The sequence below is a fragment of the Monodon monoceros genome, unplaced genomic scaffold (assembly GCF_005190385.1).
Source record: "Monodon monoceros isolate NGI ecotype Baffin Bay Population unplaced genomic scaffold, NGI_Narwhal_1 Super_Scaffold_2, whole genome shotgun sequence".
NCBI classification, from domain to species: domain Eukaryota; kingdom Metazoa; phylum Chordata; class Mammalia; order Artiodactyla; family Monodontidae; genus Monodon; species Monodon monoceros.
In genome coordinates, this window is record NW_021703776.1 from 23,314,074 (window position 1) to 23,333,819 (window position 19,746).

The 19,746-nt window shown below is 34.0% G+C and overlaps 1 protein-coding gene across 1 annotated transcript in view; it reads right to left on the bottom strand.

Moving 5' to 3' along the window:
• Positions 1-3,272: 3,272 nt before the first annotated feature.
• Positions 3,273-19,746, bottom strand: part of SEMA3C (semaphorin 3C) — a 177,637-nt gene continuing 161,163 nt past the window's right edge. The window contains exons 16-18 of the mRNA XM_029233741.1: positions 9,810-9,877; positions 7,568-7,698; positions 3,273-3,866 (exon numbers count right to left, since the gene is read on the bottom strand). Coding sequence (XP_029089574.1) covers positions 3,453-3,866; positions 7,568-7,698; positions 9,810-9,877 — 613 coding nt within the window. The 3' untranslated portion in view covers positions 3,273-3,452. The remainder of the gene's footprint in view (positions 3,867-7,567; positions 7,699-9,809; positions 9,878-19,746) is intronic.

A 19,746-nucleotide genomic window follows, 5' to 3' on the forward strand; every position in this document is an offset into this window, starting at 1 on the left:
AGTTTTCAATGGACTTGACTGTGCTGCAAAACAAAGCTGCGGTGTCTCTCTTGACTTTAGCCAGAGAGCAAATATAGGAAACTGTGATCCTTTCCTTAAAAAATTTTTTCACTTAGGTAGGAGGCACAAAGCATCAGAAATGCATTAAAATTATAAGAAATGCATTTAAAAAATTTTAAACTAAGGTTAAGTTCAAATAGAAGCAAGGGAGATACTGAGAAATGAAACAATTAGGGAGTAGTGCAGGATCATCAGGTTGGAAGATTTGTTGAGATTACTTTTATTTTTTGTTGTTTCTTTTCCTGTGGCTTCCTTTCCCTCACTTTCATAAAGGTTCATTTATCTTGGTAAGGTGTTATCTGATCCACTGACTGCAGGCTCCCCAGCCTAGACCATTGGCATTTAACTTGTCAAAGGACACAACTTAAATATTCCTTCCTGTTCTAGCAATATGTCACTTTTTAAATAAACAAATATTAAGAAATTTATTAATACTTATTATATGATATGTTCTGCCCTAACACTTTACTGGGATGAACTTGGGCAGAGAACTGAGGCAGAGAGAGATTCGATAACTTTCCCATGATAAAACAGTAGGACTGGATTCAAATCCTAGCAGTCTGGCTCCAAAGCCCAAGTATTTATAAACTATACTTTTTTTTTCCCCACTGTGGACACAAGTCTGAATAACTGTCCACAGACATGAATGGATGTACCATGCCTCTTAAAGAGAAAACAAACATGAATTTTCTTGCTGTTTATAAAACATCATAGAAATACACACAGAAACTGAGAACATTGGATCCTTCTGGGGTAGGACTTGCATAAAGGAGAGATAGTAGTGCAAGGAGAGATTTCCAAGTATATATTTCTGGAAGTTTTGAATTTTGAAATCCAGATGCATTACTTTCACACACAAAAAAAGGATAAATAAATAAAACAGGGAAAAAAAGAACAATTACGAGAGTCAGTAGATTCTACCATGCCAACAAGAAATTGTAAACCCAACATTAAAAAGGAAAATTAAAGACATCCTTGGGGAATTCAACATGTTTTATTTTGCCAGGCACATGATTTCTTCAATATCCAATTAAATAATACTGTGCTAACTACATTTTCTAACAGAGTGAACATTCACTGTAATGACAGTTTCATCATGCTAAAATCTATTCACAAACCTACACTGTGAAAAAAAGTGCATTTCTAGGAAATTTTATGTACAAATGGAAAACATATCAAGTCATCGAACTGTCAAACTACACAAAATAAAACCAACCAATCAACCACCAACATTCAGTATACGTTAACAATATTTTAAGAAAGAAAATTTTCTTTACATTTGGCAGTTTTGTTCAAGAGGGGCTCTATAATTTTAAAAGTAAAATAATAAAAGTATATACAATTTAATAATGTTCAAAATAGAAGATATTAAATAGCACAAATAATGTTACAACACTAAATACCCTATTGTCAATCAGTTTGGGTTTACATGAAGCAAGGGGACCTGTATAGTTTACCCTATCCTCTGCATCTAAAACAATTTTACTTTCAACTCTGTACATAGAATAGATTGGCCATAAATACAGAAGATGGTTTTGGCTTTATGCACATTTCTATTTGTGCAAGTAGAGTAGAAATAATGACCTACTTGCAAAACAAACTGCTTTAGAGACTACTTTAGAATCATATACATTTTGAACAATAGCTTTTATTTAATAGTTTTTTTTTGAATAAACATTATTTATGTTGTGTTTGTTAACTGCTATTTTTGCCCCATTGAGGCTTCCTCTTATAATATCATAATTTACCACCATTTAAATAATAAACTTTATTCCTAGATTTTGATCAGTGATTACATTCATTTTGACAATGATTTTAGTTCTTGACGCTTTATATTGTAGTGCTTAGGAAGGTAATATATCTACCTTGATTACCTTCTTCATGGCTTGTTAACTACAAATAAAACTTTCGTATTAGATTTTGATTAGGTATGATATAAGTTCTGTTTGCACCTAGAAATATGAAAATGTCTTTAAAACTAAGTAAAATGAAAGAGCAAAAGTTGTGTTTTTAAAAGAAATGTGAGGATATGAAGAAAATTTTCATACTTCTCCCATCTAGTTGTTATTTGGAGTAAAAAAAAAAAATCACTTTTAAATTACTCTAATAAAAGGATCCAAACATACAATTAGAAGATAGTTATTTTATTCATCACAAACTTACCACATTTGTATTTATATACCAGTGAACATAATGTACCAACATTCTTTTAAAATAAAGTATGTCTATTTTTGTTCAAATTAGAATTTTTCTCACTTCTCCACAAAATGAGCATCTCTCCAGCATACATGAAAGAGTATTAAAAAAAAAAAAGAATCGGTGACTTAAAAATCAGTATGATATCTGAGGTTGGTAAACAAAAAAAAGTGAGTTAATCATTGAAATTAATTATTGAAGTTAAAAATTAGTAACATTTTTAATAAACTTCTGTCAATAAAACTGCATTTTCTACCTTGTTTTTTTCTATTTTTTTTTCCATTTTGATGGTTTCAGCCCTCATATACAAGTTTGATATTTCAAAAGAAATTTCTTCTTACATTTTTTAGAATGCCATACAAACTAGAAAATTAGAATAAACACATTTATCAATTAAACTGTGTAAGATTATATTCTCTGAATCTAGAATAACTTAAATAACTTCCAAAAAAGAAAGTGCTTTTGTTTGGAAGACGATTACATAACAATATAAATTTAAATGCTTCACTGACATAATTCCAATTAAAGATATTAATGGTTAGGTGTCCTTTTATCTTCCTGAAACAAGGGAACAGAGATCAATGACAGATATCAAAAACTGATAATTTTTGCAATCTTAAAAGTAACCAATACTATATTTCACTGGAAGCACATAAACTCCATGTTATCTTTTTATGAAAATCGCTCATGTTTTAGATTTCCTCTTCCTTGTCTCTTTTCTATTCTACATTTCTTTTGACAACTACTCTGTCACATGCATTTATATAACTTTTACTATGTAAAAATTGTGAACTTGGCATTTGGTCTTGTATACAAATCATTGACAGAACTCTAAACCCTTAAAGCAAGGATGGAAGATCACAGGTTATGGCCCTAGTTCAATTAAGGGATGTAAGAATTCTAGTTTTATAGTCGCCATATTGGTTTTGAAGAAAAGGTAAATAAAGATATAAATAAAATCTAGGTTAAGTTAAATATTTCTATGCACCATGAGGACCATGACATGTCTAGTGCTAGTCAATATCATACAAGAAAATGCATATTCATTTCAGTTCATGTAACGTTCACCTTTAGGAGTGAGTAACCCCCTTTCTCAGGAATTTCCCATGGGTAAAGCACAAGATTCTTTGCTCAGAAGTTGATCACTGAAGACAGATCATTTACTGATGGAAGCATAAGCCCCATTTAAGAAAACATTATGACTCTGGCAGCTGATTCCTCCTATTTCTACTTTTCCGGCTATTGATGAGAGCCTTTAACTTGCCATAGTCCCCTCTCATCTTCTGGGATTCTTCTCCGTGTTGATGTTGCTGCCGAGTATCTTTGCAGTACTGATTAATCATCTGCATTTCTGAGTGGCTGAACGCCCCCATGATGTCCTTTGGGTGGAAGGGTAAAGCCCTCACAGAGCTGGCCCAGGTCCATGGAGACCATTTGTCTGTAACAACAGCCACCATTTCGGAATCTAAAACTTTAAAGTTGATCTTGGCTATGGTCTGCTTGAAGCTGTTTTCTGTTGCGATGCAGTGATACAGTCCTTGGTCAGAATTCTGAACAGAGCGGATCAGGAGTCCTTGTGAAGTGGCTATGATTCGCTCATTCAGCTTGACCTAAAAGAGAGATATCAAAGTTCTGAATACCCAACTCTATATATCTTCTAAAAAGATATGACCAACAATACAGAGTGTTAACTTCCTTCTTAGTGGACACAGATTTTTGATAAGTTCCATTGCCTTTTTTTTTTTTTTTGCTCAGGAAATCTAGTCTCAGTGGTACTGAATCTATTAAAGAGAGGGTGAAGTTATCACTCATATTGCCCAAAATAGCTTAAAGTGCATTCCCTTTGTATAGAAGTAGTTTCTCCACATATAAGCCAGAGTTTGGGATGTTTCTGGAATGTAAATCACAGTCAACATATATAAATGAAATTCACAGATAGTTTAAAATGTCTATTTTATCCTGTAGTTCTTGCCTTTTATTGTAACAAAAATACTCATTTATTGAGTAAAAACATGAAGCCACAATTAAAGGGTTGAATTTTGCCTTTTTTTCAATGAATGAATGAATATTCCCTTAACTAAAAATTTTATAAGCAGAGGCAGCATTTTGAACATTATCAAGGGCTTTTTCCTATTATCTAACACAAAGAATGACTAAAAATAAGCTGGAACTCATTATCTTGTAAGTACTCCAAGTGGTTTTATTTTCCAATGAAAAGTAATAAGAGGCTATGAGGTGAATATTTAATTACTTTACAGGCTTATACTGGAAAAAATATCATTTTCTAGATATAAACTAAATGCTGAAATCCATTTCCTTACAGTTCCCACTATAGTATTGTCAATGAACACATAAAAACCTAAGTGGTAAGTAATTCCTTCACATGTATACTCAGGAATGCTCTTTCATTGAGGGAAGAAAGAAATTTGACCCAAAGAAAAATAAGGGAACGCAAAATATAGTACTGAAATACAAAAAATAGAACAGAAGTAGAAAAGAGAGATTAGGAAAAAGTAAGGACAGAAACATATAAAGCAAAATTTTTTATGTTCATTTAATTTTTAAAGTTTAAATGTGCCTTGAAAATAGTTTTAAATAATGTAGAAATGCATTCAGAAATAAAAGAAAAGAAAGCCTTTTCCATTTGTGTGAAATTGGGAATAATTTTGGAGGCCAATTTGATAATATCTATTAGCGTGTATATAATATTCAGTGCAGACATTTTATTTCTAGGAATTTATATAGAAGATATACTCTTACAAGTATGCAGATATTCATTTACATGATGTTTTTGATAAGAGGAAAAACAAGAAATAATGTAGCCAGTAGATAGCTTTAGAAAACTTAAGGTATGGTCATACAGTGGAATACTATGCAGCCAAGAAAAATAAGGCAGCTCCACATGTACTGATATGAAGTGTGTGTGTGTGTCTATGTATCAGAGAGACAGAGACAGAGAAAGAGAGAGAGGAAAATAGGAAGATTATGGAGACTATTTGGAGGAATATATAATTCTTAGCAGCCTTATACTCTGAGAAGTGGGAATAAGTATTGATGTGGAGAAGAGGAGGCCTTTTAGTTTTCACTTATGCTATTCAATATGAACTATTTGCATTTTTCTCTGCAAGCTTTTTTTACCATTTGTCTTACTTTTCAAAATAAAAGTTCAATATTTGCACACCATTAATATGAGAAATATGTGTATGTTTGCCTAAACTACTAAGGAAGAATTAAGATAAATTTAATTAAATGTTAATAGTTTATTCAACTAAAGTGAGAATGAGTGGAATTGTGATCTGCTTGAATTCTGGACAGAAGAGATTTTCGTAATTACATTAGAGTTAATTTTTTCATAGTCTTAAATTATGGCATTCTTCTGTTTTTTGAGATTGGAAGAAAAATCAAGATAGTCATATTTGAGTCTCCACATTCTTGAACCTTCTGAAATAGAACATTAGAAATACCATAAAAGTGATAAAATTTATGATCCATTCCCTTTTAAATTTCATTTGATAATTCCTGTGACATGTATTCAAGACTGTATATATTCATTTATTTCAATTTTACATAATAGAAATTACATTCACTCATATATTATTCCACTGAACTTTCTACTGAATAAAATAAAAGCATGTTATCTATGTTAGGTAAGCCCCCGTTTGAGTTTTGGATTTCCAATTCACATACACACATACAGACTTTCTCTGGAAGGATGGTTCATGTCCACATGTCATGTTCTAACCTAAGAATTCCATTTCTGTATGATAATCATCATAGTACTTTATGAATTTTACCCCAGATTGCTTTGCAAGGCAATTATTCTTATGCTCCATATCCATTCAAAATAATTTTAAATTAATTAGACTACAGACAATTCAAGACTAATTTGATGATAGATTTGATAGCAAAGAAAATAGGTCTCAAACAATAATTTTTTATTAATGAAAAAACTAAAAAAGAAAAAATTTAATATCATGGAAATATGGGGCAAGAAGGGGCCCTGAAGTGCATGGAGCTCATCTTTGATAGTTATGTCTCATCTTATGCAAGTGGTCATCAGCCTATGGTTTAATATTCCAGTGACAGGGGACACAAAATTTCCTAACAACTCATAACATCTTTGGATAGGCAGGTCTGAGAATTGGGAAGTCTTTTCTTATAAAGAGCCAACATCTGTTTCCGTAATTTTGATGCAATGCCTGTGTTGTACATCTTGGGATTGTATCCATTCTACATAGCCCTCATTAATCTAATATGTAGTATGGAAACTGCCTACAACAGAACACACACAAATGCAGAAGGCTCTATTTTCTCTTTGCTACATCGGACTTTATGATGTACTGTTAGTACCACTGCAGTCTAGGCTACTTTAACGGTTTATATATACATATATATTTTTCTTCTTATCCTCTCATTTGTCAGTACAACGTGATATCAATATTATGGAATTCATTATTTATAATATTTCACTCTATGCTGTTTTACAATGTTTTCCTTTTTTTTTTTTTTTTTGCGGTACGCGGGCCTCTCACTGTTGTGGCCTCTCCCGTTGCGGAGCACAGGCTCCAGACGCGCAGGCTCAGCGGCCATGGCTCACGAGCCCAGCCGCTCCGCGGCATGTGGGATCCTCCCGGACCGGGGCACGAACCCGTGTCCCCTGCATCGACAGGCGGACTCTCAACCACTGTGCCACCAGGGAAGCCCTACAATGTTTTCCTTTTAAAGCAGCTCTTTACAATCAGTGAAAGGTTAATAATATAAGTGTCCTTTTATTTGAAAATCGAGGGTTTTTTTTACATATCAGTAAGTAAAGGCAATGGTCCCATACACAGTGATTCCACATATTACCTAACAAAACCCCAGGAGTTATGAATAATAAAGCAATGGAAACAGATTACCACACAGCAGAAAAATGCTCTTTACCATTTCTTGCTGAGGAAAATTGAACTTTTTAAAAAGCCCCTTTTATCTTGTGAATCACACAAAGGTGCTGTTGTGTGAGAACTTAGCTTCTGGATTTTCACACATCTTGTTTCTTTTACAAATGCTTCCTCACATCAATACCCCCATCTGAGTGCACAAGCTCTTGTTTTAATCACTGTGTTATCGAGGTGAGCAGGAAGAAAGGATTTCTAATTAATCCGTCAACTCTATGGACAAAGCATTTTAAAGAAGGAGGCACTTGTCATCCCAGAGACATTAAAGGATGTTCATATGTCTTTCCTTTTTCATTTGATCTGAACGTCACTGAGGGATGGTGATTTAATGCTCTTTCCAAAGCCCTGACTGATTGCTCTGCTGAGTTACTCACCTCTTTCCTCCTGTCCTCGTCTTTCTGTAACAACCACTTGATAGATGCCTGTGGAGACTTGGGGACACACTCAAGGAAAGTGGTGTTATTTTTTACTCCATACTGAACAATTTCAGCTGCATTTCTATATGCTGAAGAGCAAAAATAAAAGGAGAGAGGATGACAATGGAATTTGGAACATATTCTATTATTTGAATGTTTGTTTCTCTATAAAATTGTGAGCGACTATGGCAAACCCCAAAGGCAGTCTTAATCATTTAACAAGCAGACTATTATACATTGTTTGCCTGGTTTGTTTAACCTAAAGGGAAGGAGAGAAAGATATAAGGGAATCAATGTTTATTCAAGAATTACTTTACACGAAGGAATGCACTTAATATCATCTTGAACATTTAATTATTATAACATCTTTGTGAATTAAATTTTCTCAGCTTTTCATAGCTGAACAAATTGAGGCTGTGAGTTATGAGGAAACATATCCTAGTTAAAGAATTAGTAAGTGCCAGGCAATACTGAAGCCAAGTTCATCCCACCCTTAAACTCCATACTCAGTGTGGTATAGATTAAATTCGGAAAGGCAGAAAAGGCAGAAAGCAAAGTGTGGCCACAGTGGGATGTAATGGTTGAGAAAACGATCTTTGAAATCAGATTTTACCCGAGGTAAAATCTTGACTTTATCACTACTGGCTGTGTAACCTTAGAGAAGTTATTTAATATCTCTGTGCTTCAGTTTTACTTGGTTCTAAAACAAACATTTTCAGACATTCTTTACTGAAATTCTTAAATTAGAAGAGTATTTAGTATAATCATGTGGTAGCTTAGACATGGGCAGAATCCTCATTCATAAAGTGGGAATAGGAATAGACCTTACTTAAGAATAATTTCTTGAGCACTGAAATAATCCATGAAAAAGCACTTAGCTCAGGTTTTGACACAAAATCAACATCGGTGTTTGTTCATCATTACCTCCGCTGCAAATACTCTTACCACTATGACTGACACTCGGATTTATAAAATACTCAGCAAACAGAGAAATAGTAACCTGGCTTTATTCCCTCAATTAGATGTATGGAACAATTAAGCAAAACGTGTCTCAATTTTCTTCTTGTAGTTAGTATAGTTAGTGACAAGAATTTCATTCTTTAAATAAAAACAAAAATGCCCAGACCCAAAAAGATTAGCAACAGGAATCTCAGTGTTAACAGTTAACAACAGTACCTCTGTAGCACCTTGGTGAGTCTGGAGGAAGGTCCCTCTGTTGGTGGGGTGGAGGTGGAGGGAGGGGGTCAGTGGGAAAAGTATAATAACATAATATCTCCATGTCAGGATGGGAAGAAAGGAATTAGATTAATTGTAGGACTGCCAGAAGCAAATGGAATGGTTGTAAACTGTAAAACCAAGGCACTAAAGTACACCCATGTTCAGAGCAGGATAATTCATAATAGCCAACTTTTGGAAGCAGTGCAAGTGTTCATTGATGGAAGAGTGGGTAAACAAAATGCGATATATATTATACATACAATGGATTACGTTTTCACCTTAAACAGGAAAAAAAATATTCTGACACATGTTACAACACGAATGAAACCTGAAGAAGACATTAGGCTAAGTGAAATAAGCCATTTACAAAAGGACAAATATTGTATGATTCCACTTATATGAGATATCTAGAGTATTCAGATTCATAGAGACAGAAATTAGAACAGTGGTTGCCAGAAGCTGGGGAAGGGGGAATAGGGAGTTAGTGTTTAATGGTTATGGAGTTTAACTTCGGGATGATGAAAAAGTTGTGGTGCTGGTTGCACAACACTGTGAATGTACTTAATGCCACAGAACTGTACACTGTAAAATGGTTAAAATAGTAAATTTCGTTATGTAATTTAACACAGTAAAAAACAAACAAACAAGACGTTATATTTTCTTCAGTGGTAAACAAAAAAATAAGTAAATCTTTTTCTTCAGAAAGAAAATAATGTCTAGGAAAATCTATAATTACTATCTTTGTGAAAGACTTACCTACTAACATATCCAAGGTATCTGTGTTCCCAGACTTTTGTTTTACAAAATTCTTAGTATACATACAAATAATATTTAATTTTTAATTACTATATATGAATACCACTAATTTTTATAGTGAATCTTTCTTTAAAATGACATACTTGAATCTATTACAAGGTTTCCCTTACTGAAATGTGATACTGAGCACTGCTAGTCTTTACCAAGTTTGACCACTTTTAATTACCTTTTAGATTAAATCCTCTGCATTGAGTCAATGGATTTCCATGTCTCACATCTTGTCGTCGGCTCCTCCTATGAAGCACAGAAGTATATACAAGTGACTTAGAATTAACATTGCCAATTATACCACATTTAAAAGACTTCAGTTTAAATTTTGCAATCTTCTGATTGCCTAAGCTTTCATAAAGAAAGGTGATCTGATTATCTGCATTTTTTTGTTCAATGCTTCAAATATAGTGTGGGTACTTAACCTTGTTTTCAATCTGAATTAATTCAGACTCTCCCCATCTACCACTTGTGATAGATGAACCTCCGATTATGTGTACATCCTGGGTAAATGCTAGATTCCAAGTTAATATTGTAAATTTTTATTTTAGAGACATTCATAGAAAATTTTCTAAGATGATAACTCCAAAGTATAAACTCACTAGCATCTTCCTCCTTATAATTTTTTCTTAAATAAGTACAATTCTCTTACAAAAGTCAATGCTTCCAAACCATTTCCAGAGATACTAAAAAGTTTCCAGAACAAGAGATACAGAGAACATGGATTTTTAGTATAAAGTTAAACAAAATTTTTCATTTACTAGAATAAGAATTTTCCTTCACGTTTTTATTTTGAAAAATTTCAAGACTACAGAAAAGTGGATATATGAATACAATGAATGATGGTATACCTAGACTCATAAATCGTGTTTTGCCATATTTATTTTTTCTCTCATATGCAAGTATATGTCATGTATATACTGTGTATGCACATATATGAAAATCTTTAGAAAATAAGTTGCAGACATGATAATTTTACACCCTTAAATGTATGTGTCTTCTAAGAATAAGTAATTTCCCTACATAAGAACAATATCATTATTATACTAAAGATATCAATATTTATTTAATAATACTATATAATACACATTTTATATTAAAATTTCACTACTTGTTCCCAAAATATCCCTTATGAAGTTTTTAAAGTTTATTCAGGATCCAATCAAGGTTCACTCAGGGTATTTACTTGTTACATATCACCAACTTAAGCATTTCAAAAATTTAGTTACATCCTTTGTAAGTTGGTCATTATTTAAATTAAAGTTACTTGCAAACTATTTAATTTCCTGTCTTAGATTCACTTACATATTAGCTTCAATTGTATTACATAGTGCAACAAATCAAAATAGAGCAACTGAAATTCTCTTAGCAATGAATCGTGGACATGAACATGGTTATAAGAGAGAAGAAAGGGAACACTCTTCAAATATTGGGAGTACAGGGGTAGATCAGTTGTTTATTATCAGTGCTGAAAAGTATATATGGATAAGCATATCACTTAATTGGGTTAGTTAAGTCTCTTAATATTTTTAACCTTAATGATAAATTAAAATATTCAGTAAGAAGAAGGGAAATATTAAAATCACACTGGGGTTATAAAATTTGCAAAGCAAAACGAACCTCAAAGTCAATGATAATGAAAAAATTTATTTTAAGGTTACAGCAAATAGTTAATAGTTTAAATAATCAAGGGATTATATACATCTATTTACGAAAATATGAGTACAATTTTTGTGTCATTTAAGTACTGTTTCTCCCAAAAAGCCACATGATGCTTATTCAATTGTATATTTCTTTACAATCACACACACACAAACTAGTGGAAGTCACTCTTGTCTCAGAAATTACGATTAATACTGTATTTTAGAATAGATCCTATGTCAGGTTTTTATGGCATTGTATTTGCTATATTTTGAAGTCACAGCATTATTTACTACCAGCTAACTTGTGAGCGTATATTATATGAGAACCATATGACAGTTCTTATGGCTGAACTGGTCATTTTCAGCCATCTAGACAAGCAATATTACTCACAATGGTTAAACTTATTGTCCTGTGATTAGCACTGTGTTACGGTTTACTCAAGTACATGAACCTCCAAGCTGGGCGATCTGAATCTGCAGTATCACATAGCTTCCAGACATTCAAATACCATTCAAATACCATTGTATGGCTTGGCTTAAATGATGAAAACAACAAGGCAGCCATCTGAGCTTTCTATATGTGTAGATTCCCTTTCAGGCATTTGTATAGCATTGTGAAAGCATGAGGGTAGACAGTCATATTATATTGCATTTAGGATTGGGGATGTGGCTCAAGTTGCCAATGTTTCTGCCATTATAGTCTATTCTTTTGGATAAACAATGAAATCATCTACTTCTTGTGTAAAAAGCAGATATTTACTTTAAGGGTGAACTGATTATCTTGTCTTAAAGTTTCCAACTTCATGTCTGAATCCATAATAAATAACATTTGAGATTAAATTGTAATATTTGATACAGATGCACAAATAAAGGTAGTTGAGGGTGAAGAGGAAAAATGCTTATGTTGTTTACTATGAAAAAACTTTTTTTAAAAAAGAGAAACTACCGAGCCAATGATACTTAACAACTCTATTATGTCAAAATATAACCTCCATTGACTTCCAAGTGTAACTGTACTTCTTTGTTTCCATACAAAGGACATGTTTTTGTTTTTCATTCCTATGAATTCCTCTACATGATCCTTGTGTTCCAGTTAGATAGTGCAATCGAAATAAAACCAGTTAACACTATTAAAGAAAATGAAAAATACTCCAAATGATCATTTTCATAGTACTATTTAATCTCTAAAGAAAACAAATGCTACATATGGGAATTTGGGAAATAATTCATGCAGCAAACATGTTTTGTATTCACTGTAACTGTATGCTTAAAAAAGTTTGGGAATAATTTGGAGAATTTAAATAGTATAGATAGTTTTTTTGTTTGTTTGTTCGTTTGTTTTGCGGTACGCGGGCCTCTCACTGTTATGGCCTCTCCCGTTGTGGAGCACAGGCTCCAGACGCACAGGCTCAGTAGCCATGGCTCACGGGCCTAGCCACTCCGCGGCACGTGGGATCCTCCCGGACTGGGGCACGAACCCGTGTCCCCTGCTTTGGCAGGCAGACTCTCAACCACTGCGGCACCAGGGAAGCCCATATAGATAGTTTTAATGAAACTCCCAGTATGCTAGCCAAAGACAGGTAAGCGTAGGCCAAGGAATATCTTATATATGTGTGTATATGTACACACACACACACACACACACACAAGTCTAAACCACAATGAGATATCACCTCACACCTATTAGAATGGATATATACATATATATATATATATACATACAGTATTTTTTTGGATCTCTGTGATAGAATTAAGACACTGCTAGAGGTATCAAGATAGCTCCTTAAATCCTTAGTTTCTTTTTCAGCCCATGATACATGTTTTTTTTCCTATCTGTACTTGAAAAACTGTGGTATAACTGACATATAACATTATATTAGTTTCAGGTGTACAGTTTCATATTTATATATATTGCAAAATGATCACCACAGTAAGTCTAGTTAACATCTGTCACCTTACATAGTCAATTACAAAAGGGTTTTTTTTTCCTATGATGAGGACTTTTAAGATCTACTCTCCTAGCAACTTTCAAATATTCACTACAGTATTATTAAGCAGTCACCATGCTTTACCTTACATACCCGTGACAATTATTTTGTAACCGGAAGTCTGTACCTTCTGACCCCCTTTTGCCCATTTTTCCCACCACCACCACCCCTACCTCTGGCAACCACAAATCTGTTCTCTGTATCTGTGAGCTCGCTTTTGTTGTTGTTTTTAAAATTCCACATAAAAGTGAGATCATACAGTATTTGCCTTTCTCTGTCTGACTTATTTTCCTTAGCATAATGCCCTCAAGGTCCAACCATGTTGTCAGAAATGGCAAGATTCCATAATTTTTTATGGCTGAAGAGTATTCCATTGTGTGTGTGTATGTAAGTATGTACCTATCAATCAATCAATCTATCTATCTATCTACCATATCTTCTTTATTCATTCATCCACTGATGGACACTTGGGTTGTTTTCATGTGTTTGCTATTGAAAATAATGTTGCAATAAGCATGTGGGAGCATATATCTTTTTGAATTAGTGTTTTTGTTTTCTTTGGATAAGTACCCACAAGTGGAATTGTTGGAATGCATGGTAGTTCTATTTTTATTTTTTTCGGGAACCTATACACTTTGCCATAGTGGGTGCACCAGTTTACATTCACATCAACAGTTCACAAGGGTTCCCTTTCTTCCACATCCACGGTAACACTCGTTATTTTTTGACTTTTTGATGCTAGCCATTCTAACAGGTATGAGGTGATAACTCACTGTGGTTTTTGATTTGCATTTCTCTAATGATTAGTGATACTGAACATCTTTTCATGTGCCCCTTGTTTATCTGTATGTCTCCTTGGAAAATGTCTGTTCAGATCTTCTGACCATTTTTAATCAAATTATTTGTATTTTTGCTATTGAGTGGTATGAATTCTTTATACTTTTTTTAATAGATCTTTATTGGAGTATAATTGCTTCACAATACTGTGTTAGTTTCTGTTGCACAACAAAGCGAATCAGCCATATGCATACACATGTCCCCATATCCCCTTCCTCTTGAGGCTCCCACCCCTCTTCCCTATCCCACCCCCTCTAGGTCATTGCAAAGCACTGAGCCGATCTCCTTGTGCTATGCTGCTGCTTCCCATCAGCCAACTATTTCACATTCGGTAGTGTATATATGTTGATGCTACTCTCATGTCGCCCCAGCTTCGCCCTCTGACCCCATGTCCTTAAGTCCATTTTCTATATTTACCTCTTTATTTCTGCCTGAAACTAGGTTCATCAGTACCATTTTTCTTTTTTTTTAGATTCCATATATATATGTTAACATAAGGTATTTGTTTTTCTCTTTCTGACTTGCTTCACTCTATATGACAGACTCTAGGTCCATCCACCTCACTACAAATAATTCAATTTCATTTCTTTTTATGGCTGAGTAATATTCCATTGTATATATGTGCCACATCTTCTTATCCATTCATCTGTGGATGGACATGTAGGTTGCTTCCATGTCCTGGCTATTGTAAATAGTGCTGCAATGAACATTGTGGTATATGTCTCTTGAATTATGGTTTTCTCAGGGTATATGCCCAGTAGTGGGATTGCTGGGTCATATGGTGGTTCTATTTTTAGTATTTTAAGGAACTCCCATACTGTTCTCCATAGTGGCTGTATCAGTTTACATTCCCACCAGCAGTGCAGGAGGGTTCCCTTTTCTCTATACCCTCTCCAGCATTTGTTGTTTGTAGATTTTCTGATGATGCCCATTCTAACCAGTGTGAGGTGATACCTCATTGTAGTTTTGATTTGCACTTCTCTAATAATTAGTGATGTTGAACATCTTTCCATGTGCCTCTTGGCCAACTGTATGTCTTCCTTGGAGAAATGTCTATTTGGGTCTTCCGCCAATTTTTTAACTGGATTGTTTGTTTTTTGATATTGAGCTCCATGAGCTGTTTGTATATTTTGGAGATTAATCGTTTGTCTGTTGTTTCATTTGCAAATTTTTCTCCCATTCTGAGGGTTCTCTTTTTGTCTTGTTTATAGTTTCCTTTGCTGTGCAGAAGCTTTTAAGTTTCATTAGGTCCCATTTGTTTATTTTTGTTTTCATTTCCGTTACACTAGGAGGTGTGTCATAAAAGATCTTGCTGTGGTTTATGTCAAAGAGTGTTTTTCCTATGTTTTCCCTAAGAGTTTTATAGTATCTGGTCTTACATTTAAGTCTTTAATCCATTTTGAGTTTATTATTGTGTATGGTGTTAGGGAGTGTTCTAATTTCATTCTTTTACATGTAGCTTTCCAGTTTTCCCAGCACCACTTATTGAAGAGAATGTCTTTTCTCCATTGTATATCCTTGCCTCCTTTATCATAGACTAGTTGACCATAGGTACATGGGTTTACCTCTGGGCTTTCTATCTTGTTCCATTGATCTATGTTTCTGTTTTTGTGCCAGTACCATACTGTCTTGATTACTGTAGCTTCGTGGTATAGTTTGAAGTCAGGGAGCCTGATTCCTCCAACTCCCTTTTTCTTTCTCAAGATTGCTTTGGCTATTCAGGGTCTTTTCTGTTTCCATACAAATTGTAAAAATTTTTGTTCTAATTCTGTGAAGAATGCCATTGGTAGTTTGATAGGGATTGCATTGAATCTGTAGATTGCTTTGGATAGTAAAGTCATTTTCATAATATTGATTCTTCCAATCCAAGAACATGGTATATTTCTCCATCTGTTTTTGTCATCTTTGATTTCTTTCTTCAGTGTTTTACAGTTTTGAGTACAAGTCTTTTGCCTCCTTAGGCAGGTTTATTCCTAGGTATTTTATTCTTTTTGTTGCAATGATGAATGGGATTGTTTCCTTAATTTCTCTTTCTGATTTTTCATTGTTGGTGTATAAGAATGCCAGAGATTTCTGTGCATTAATTTTGTATCCTGCAACCTTAGCAGATTCACTGATTAGTTCTAGTAGTTTTCTGGTGGCATCTTTAGGATTTTCTATGTATAGTGTCATGTCATCAGCAAACAGTTTTACTTCTTCTTTTCCAATTTGTATTCCTTTTATTTCTTTTTCTTCTCTGATTGCTGTGGCTGGGACTTCCAAAACTATGTTGAATAAGAGTGGCGAGAGTGGACACCCTTATCTCATACCTGATCTTAGTGGAAATGCTTTCAGTTTTTCACCATTGAGTGTGATGTTTGCTGTGGGTTTGTCACATATGGCCTTTATTATGTTGAGGTAGGTTCCCTCTATGCCCATTTTCTGGAGAGCATTTATCATAAATGATGTTGAATTTTGTCAAAAGCTTTTACTGCATCTATTGAGATGATCATATGGTTTTATTCCTTAATTTGTTAATGTGGTGTATCACATTGATTGATTTGCATATACTGAAGAATCCTTGCATCCCTGTGATAAATCCCACTTGATCATGGTGTATGATCCGTTTAATGTGTTATTGGATTCTGTTTTCTAGTATTTTGTCCAGGATTTTTGCATCTATGTTCATCAGTGATATTGGTCTATAATTTTCTTTTTTTGTGATATCTATTTCTGGTTTTGTATCAGGGTGATGGTGGCTTCATAGAATGAATTTGGGAGTGTTTCTCCCTCTGCAATTTTTTGGAAGAGTTTGAGAAGGATAGGTGTTAGCTCTTCTCTAAAAGTTTGATAGAATTCTCCTGTGAAGCCATCTGGTCCTGAACTTTTGTTTGTTGGAAGATTTTTAATTACGGTTTCAATTTCATTACTTGTGATAGTTCTGTTTATATTTTCTTATTCTTCCTGGTTCAGTCTTGGAAAATTGTACCTTTCCAAGAATTTGTCCATTTCTTTGTAGTTGTCCACTTTATTGGCATATAGTTGTTTGTAGTAGTCTCTATAATCCTTTGTATTTCTGCAGTGTCAGTTGTGATTTCTCCTTTTTCACTTCTATTTTTATTGACTTACTTCCTCTCCATTTTTTTCTTGATGAGTCTAGCTAAGGGTTTATCAATTTTGTTTATCTTCTCAGAGAACCAGCTTTTAGTTTTATTGATCTTTGCTATTGTTTTCTTCATTTCTATTTCATTTATTTCTGATCTGATCTTTATGATTTCTTTCCTTCTACTGACTAGGTTTTCTTCGTTCTTCTTTCTCTAGTTGTTTTAAGTGTAAGGTTAGATTGTTTATTTGAGATTTTTCTTGTTTCTTGAGGTGAGATTGTATTGCTATAAACTTCCCTCTTAGAACTGCTTTTGCTGTGGCCCATAGGTTTTGGGTTGTCGTGTTTTCATTATCATTTGTTTCTATGTATTTTTTTATTTCTTCTTTGATTTCTTCAGTGATCTCTTGGTTATTTAGTAGCGCACTGTTTAGCCTCCATGTATTTGTGTTTTTTACATTTTTTTCCTGTAATTGATTTCCAATCTCATAGCGTTGTGGTCAGAAAAGATGCTTGATATGATTTCAATTTTCTTAAATTTTCCGAGTCTTGATTTGAGACCCAAGATGTGATCTATCCTGGACAATGTTCTATGTGCACTTGAGAAGAAAGTGTATTCTTCCACTTTTGGGTGGAATGTTCTATAAATATCAGCTAGATCTACCTGGTCTATTGTGTCATTTAAAGCTTGTATTTCCTTATTTATTTTCTGTTTGGATGATCTGTCCATTGGTGTAAGTGGGGTGTTAAAGTCCCTTACTATTATTGTGTTACTGTTGATTTCTCCTTTCATGGTTGTTAAGCATTTGCCTTAAGTATTGAGGTGCTCCTATGTTGGGTGCATAAACATTTATAATTGTTATATCTTCTTCTTGGATTGATCCTTTGATCATTATGTAGTGTCCCTCCTTATCTCTTGTAACAGTCTTTATTTTAAAGTATATTTTATCTGATATGAGTATTGCTACTCCAGCTTTCTTTTGATTTCCATTTTCATGGAATATCTTTTTCCATCTCTTCACTTTCAGTCTGTATATGTCCCTAGGTCTGAAGTGGGTCTCTTGTAGACAGCATATATATAGGTCATGTTTTTGTATCCTTTCAGCCAGTCTGTGTCTTTTGGTTGGGTCATTTAATCCATTTACATTCAAGGTTATTATTGATACATTTTCTTAATTGTTTTGGGTTTGTTTTTGTGGGTCTTTTTCTTCTCTTGTGTTTCCTGCTTAGAGAAGTTTCTTTAGCATTTGTTGTAAAGCTGGTTTGGTGGTGCTGAATTCTCTTAGCTTTTGCTTTTCTGAAAAGCTTTTCACTTCTCCATCGAATCTGAAGGAGATCCTTGCTGGGTAGAGTAATCTTGATTGTAGGTTTTTCTCTTTCATCACTTTAAGTATATCCTGCCACTCCCTTCTGTCCTGCAGAGCTTCTGCTGAAAAATGAGCTGATAACCTTATGGGGATTCCTTTGTATGTTGTTTCTTTGTTTTTTCCTTGCTGCTTTTAATATTTTTTCTTTGAATTTAATTTTTGTTAGTTTGATTAATATGTGTCTTGGTGTATCTTTCCTAGGGTTTATCCTGTATGGGAGTCTCTGTGCTTCCTGGACTTGGGTGACTATTACCTTTCCCATGTTAGGGAAGTTTTCAACTATAATCTCTTCAAATATTTTCTCAGACCCTTTCTTTTTCTTTTCTTCTTCTGGGACCCTTATAATTTGAATGTTGGTGTGTTTAGTGTTGTCCTGGAGGTCTCTGAGATTGTCTTCAGTTCTTTTCATTCTTTTTTCTTTATTCTGCTCCTTGGAAGTTATTTCCACAATTTTGTCTTTCAGCTCACTTTTTCGTTCTTCTGCCTCAGTTATTCTGTTATTAATTCCTTCTAGTGCATTTTTCAATTAAGTTATTGTGTTGTTCATCTCTGTTTGTTTGTTCTTTAGTTCTTCTAGATCTTTGCTTGTATTTTCTCAATCCGTGCCTCCATTCTATTTCTGAGATTCTGGATCATCTTTACTATCATTACTCTGAATTCTTTTTCAGGTAGATTGCCTATTTCCTCTTCATTTATTTGGTCTTGTAGGTTTTTACCTTGCTCCTTCATTTGTGACATATTTTTTGCTGTGTCATTTTTTTTTTTTTTTTTTTTTATGAGTGGGATTGTGTTCCTGTATTACTGGTTGTTTGGCCTGAGGCTTCCAACACTGGAGTTTTTTGGCTATTGGGTAGAGCTGGGTCTTGGTGCTGAGACAAGGAACTCTGCGAGACCTCACTCTGATGAATATTCCCTAAGATCTGAGGTTCTCTGTTAGTCCAGTTGTTTGGACTCAGAGCTCCCTCTGCAGGAGCTTTGGCCCAACCCTGGGTTTGTGAACCAAGATTCCACAAACCGCCTGGGGCGGCAAAAAAAAAAAAAAAAAAAAGAATAATAGCAAAGTAAAAAATAAAATTAGACTAGGAAACTAACAGATATGTTAGGAAGAATATAAAAGTAAAAATATAGATGAATCAACAACTGGAAGGTACATTAGTACCACAATAGTAAAAAAGAGGAGGAGGGAAAAGAAAAAAAA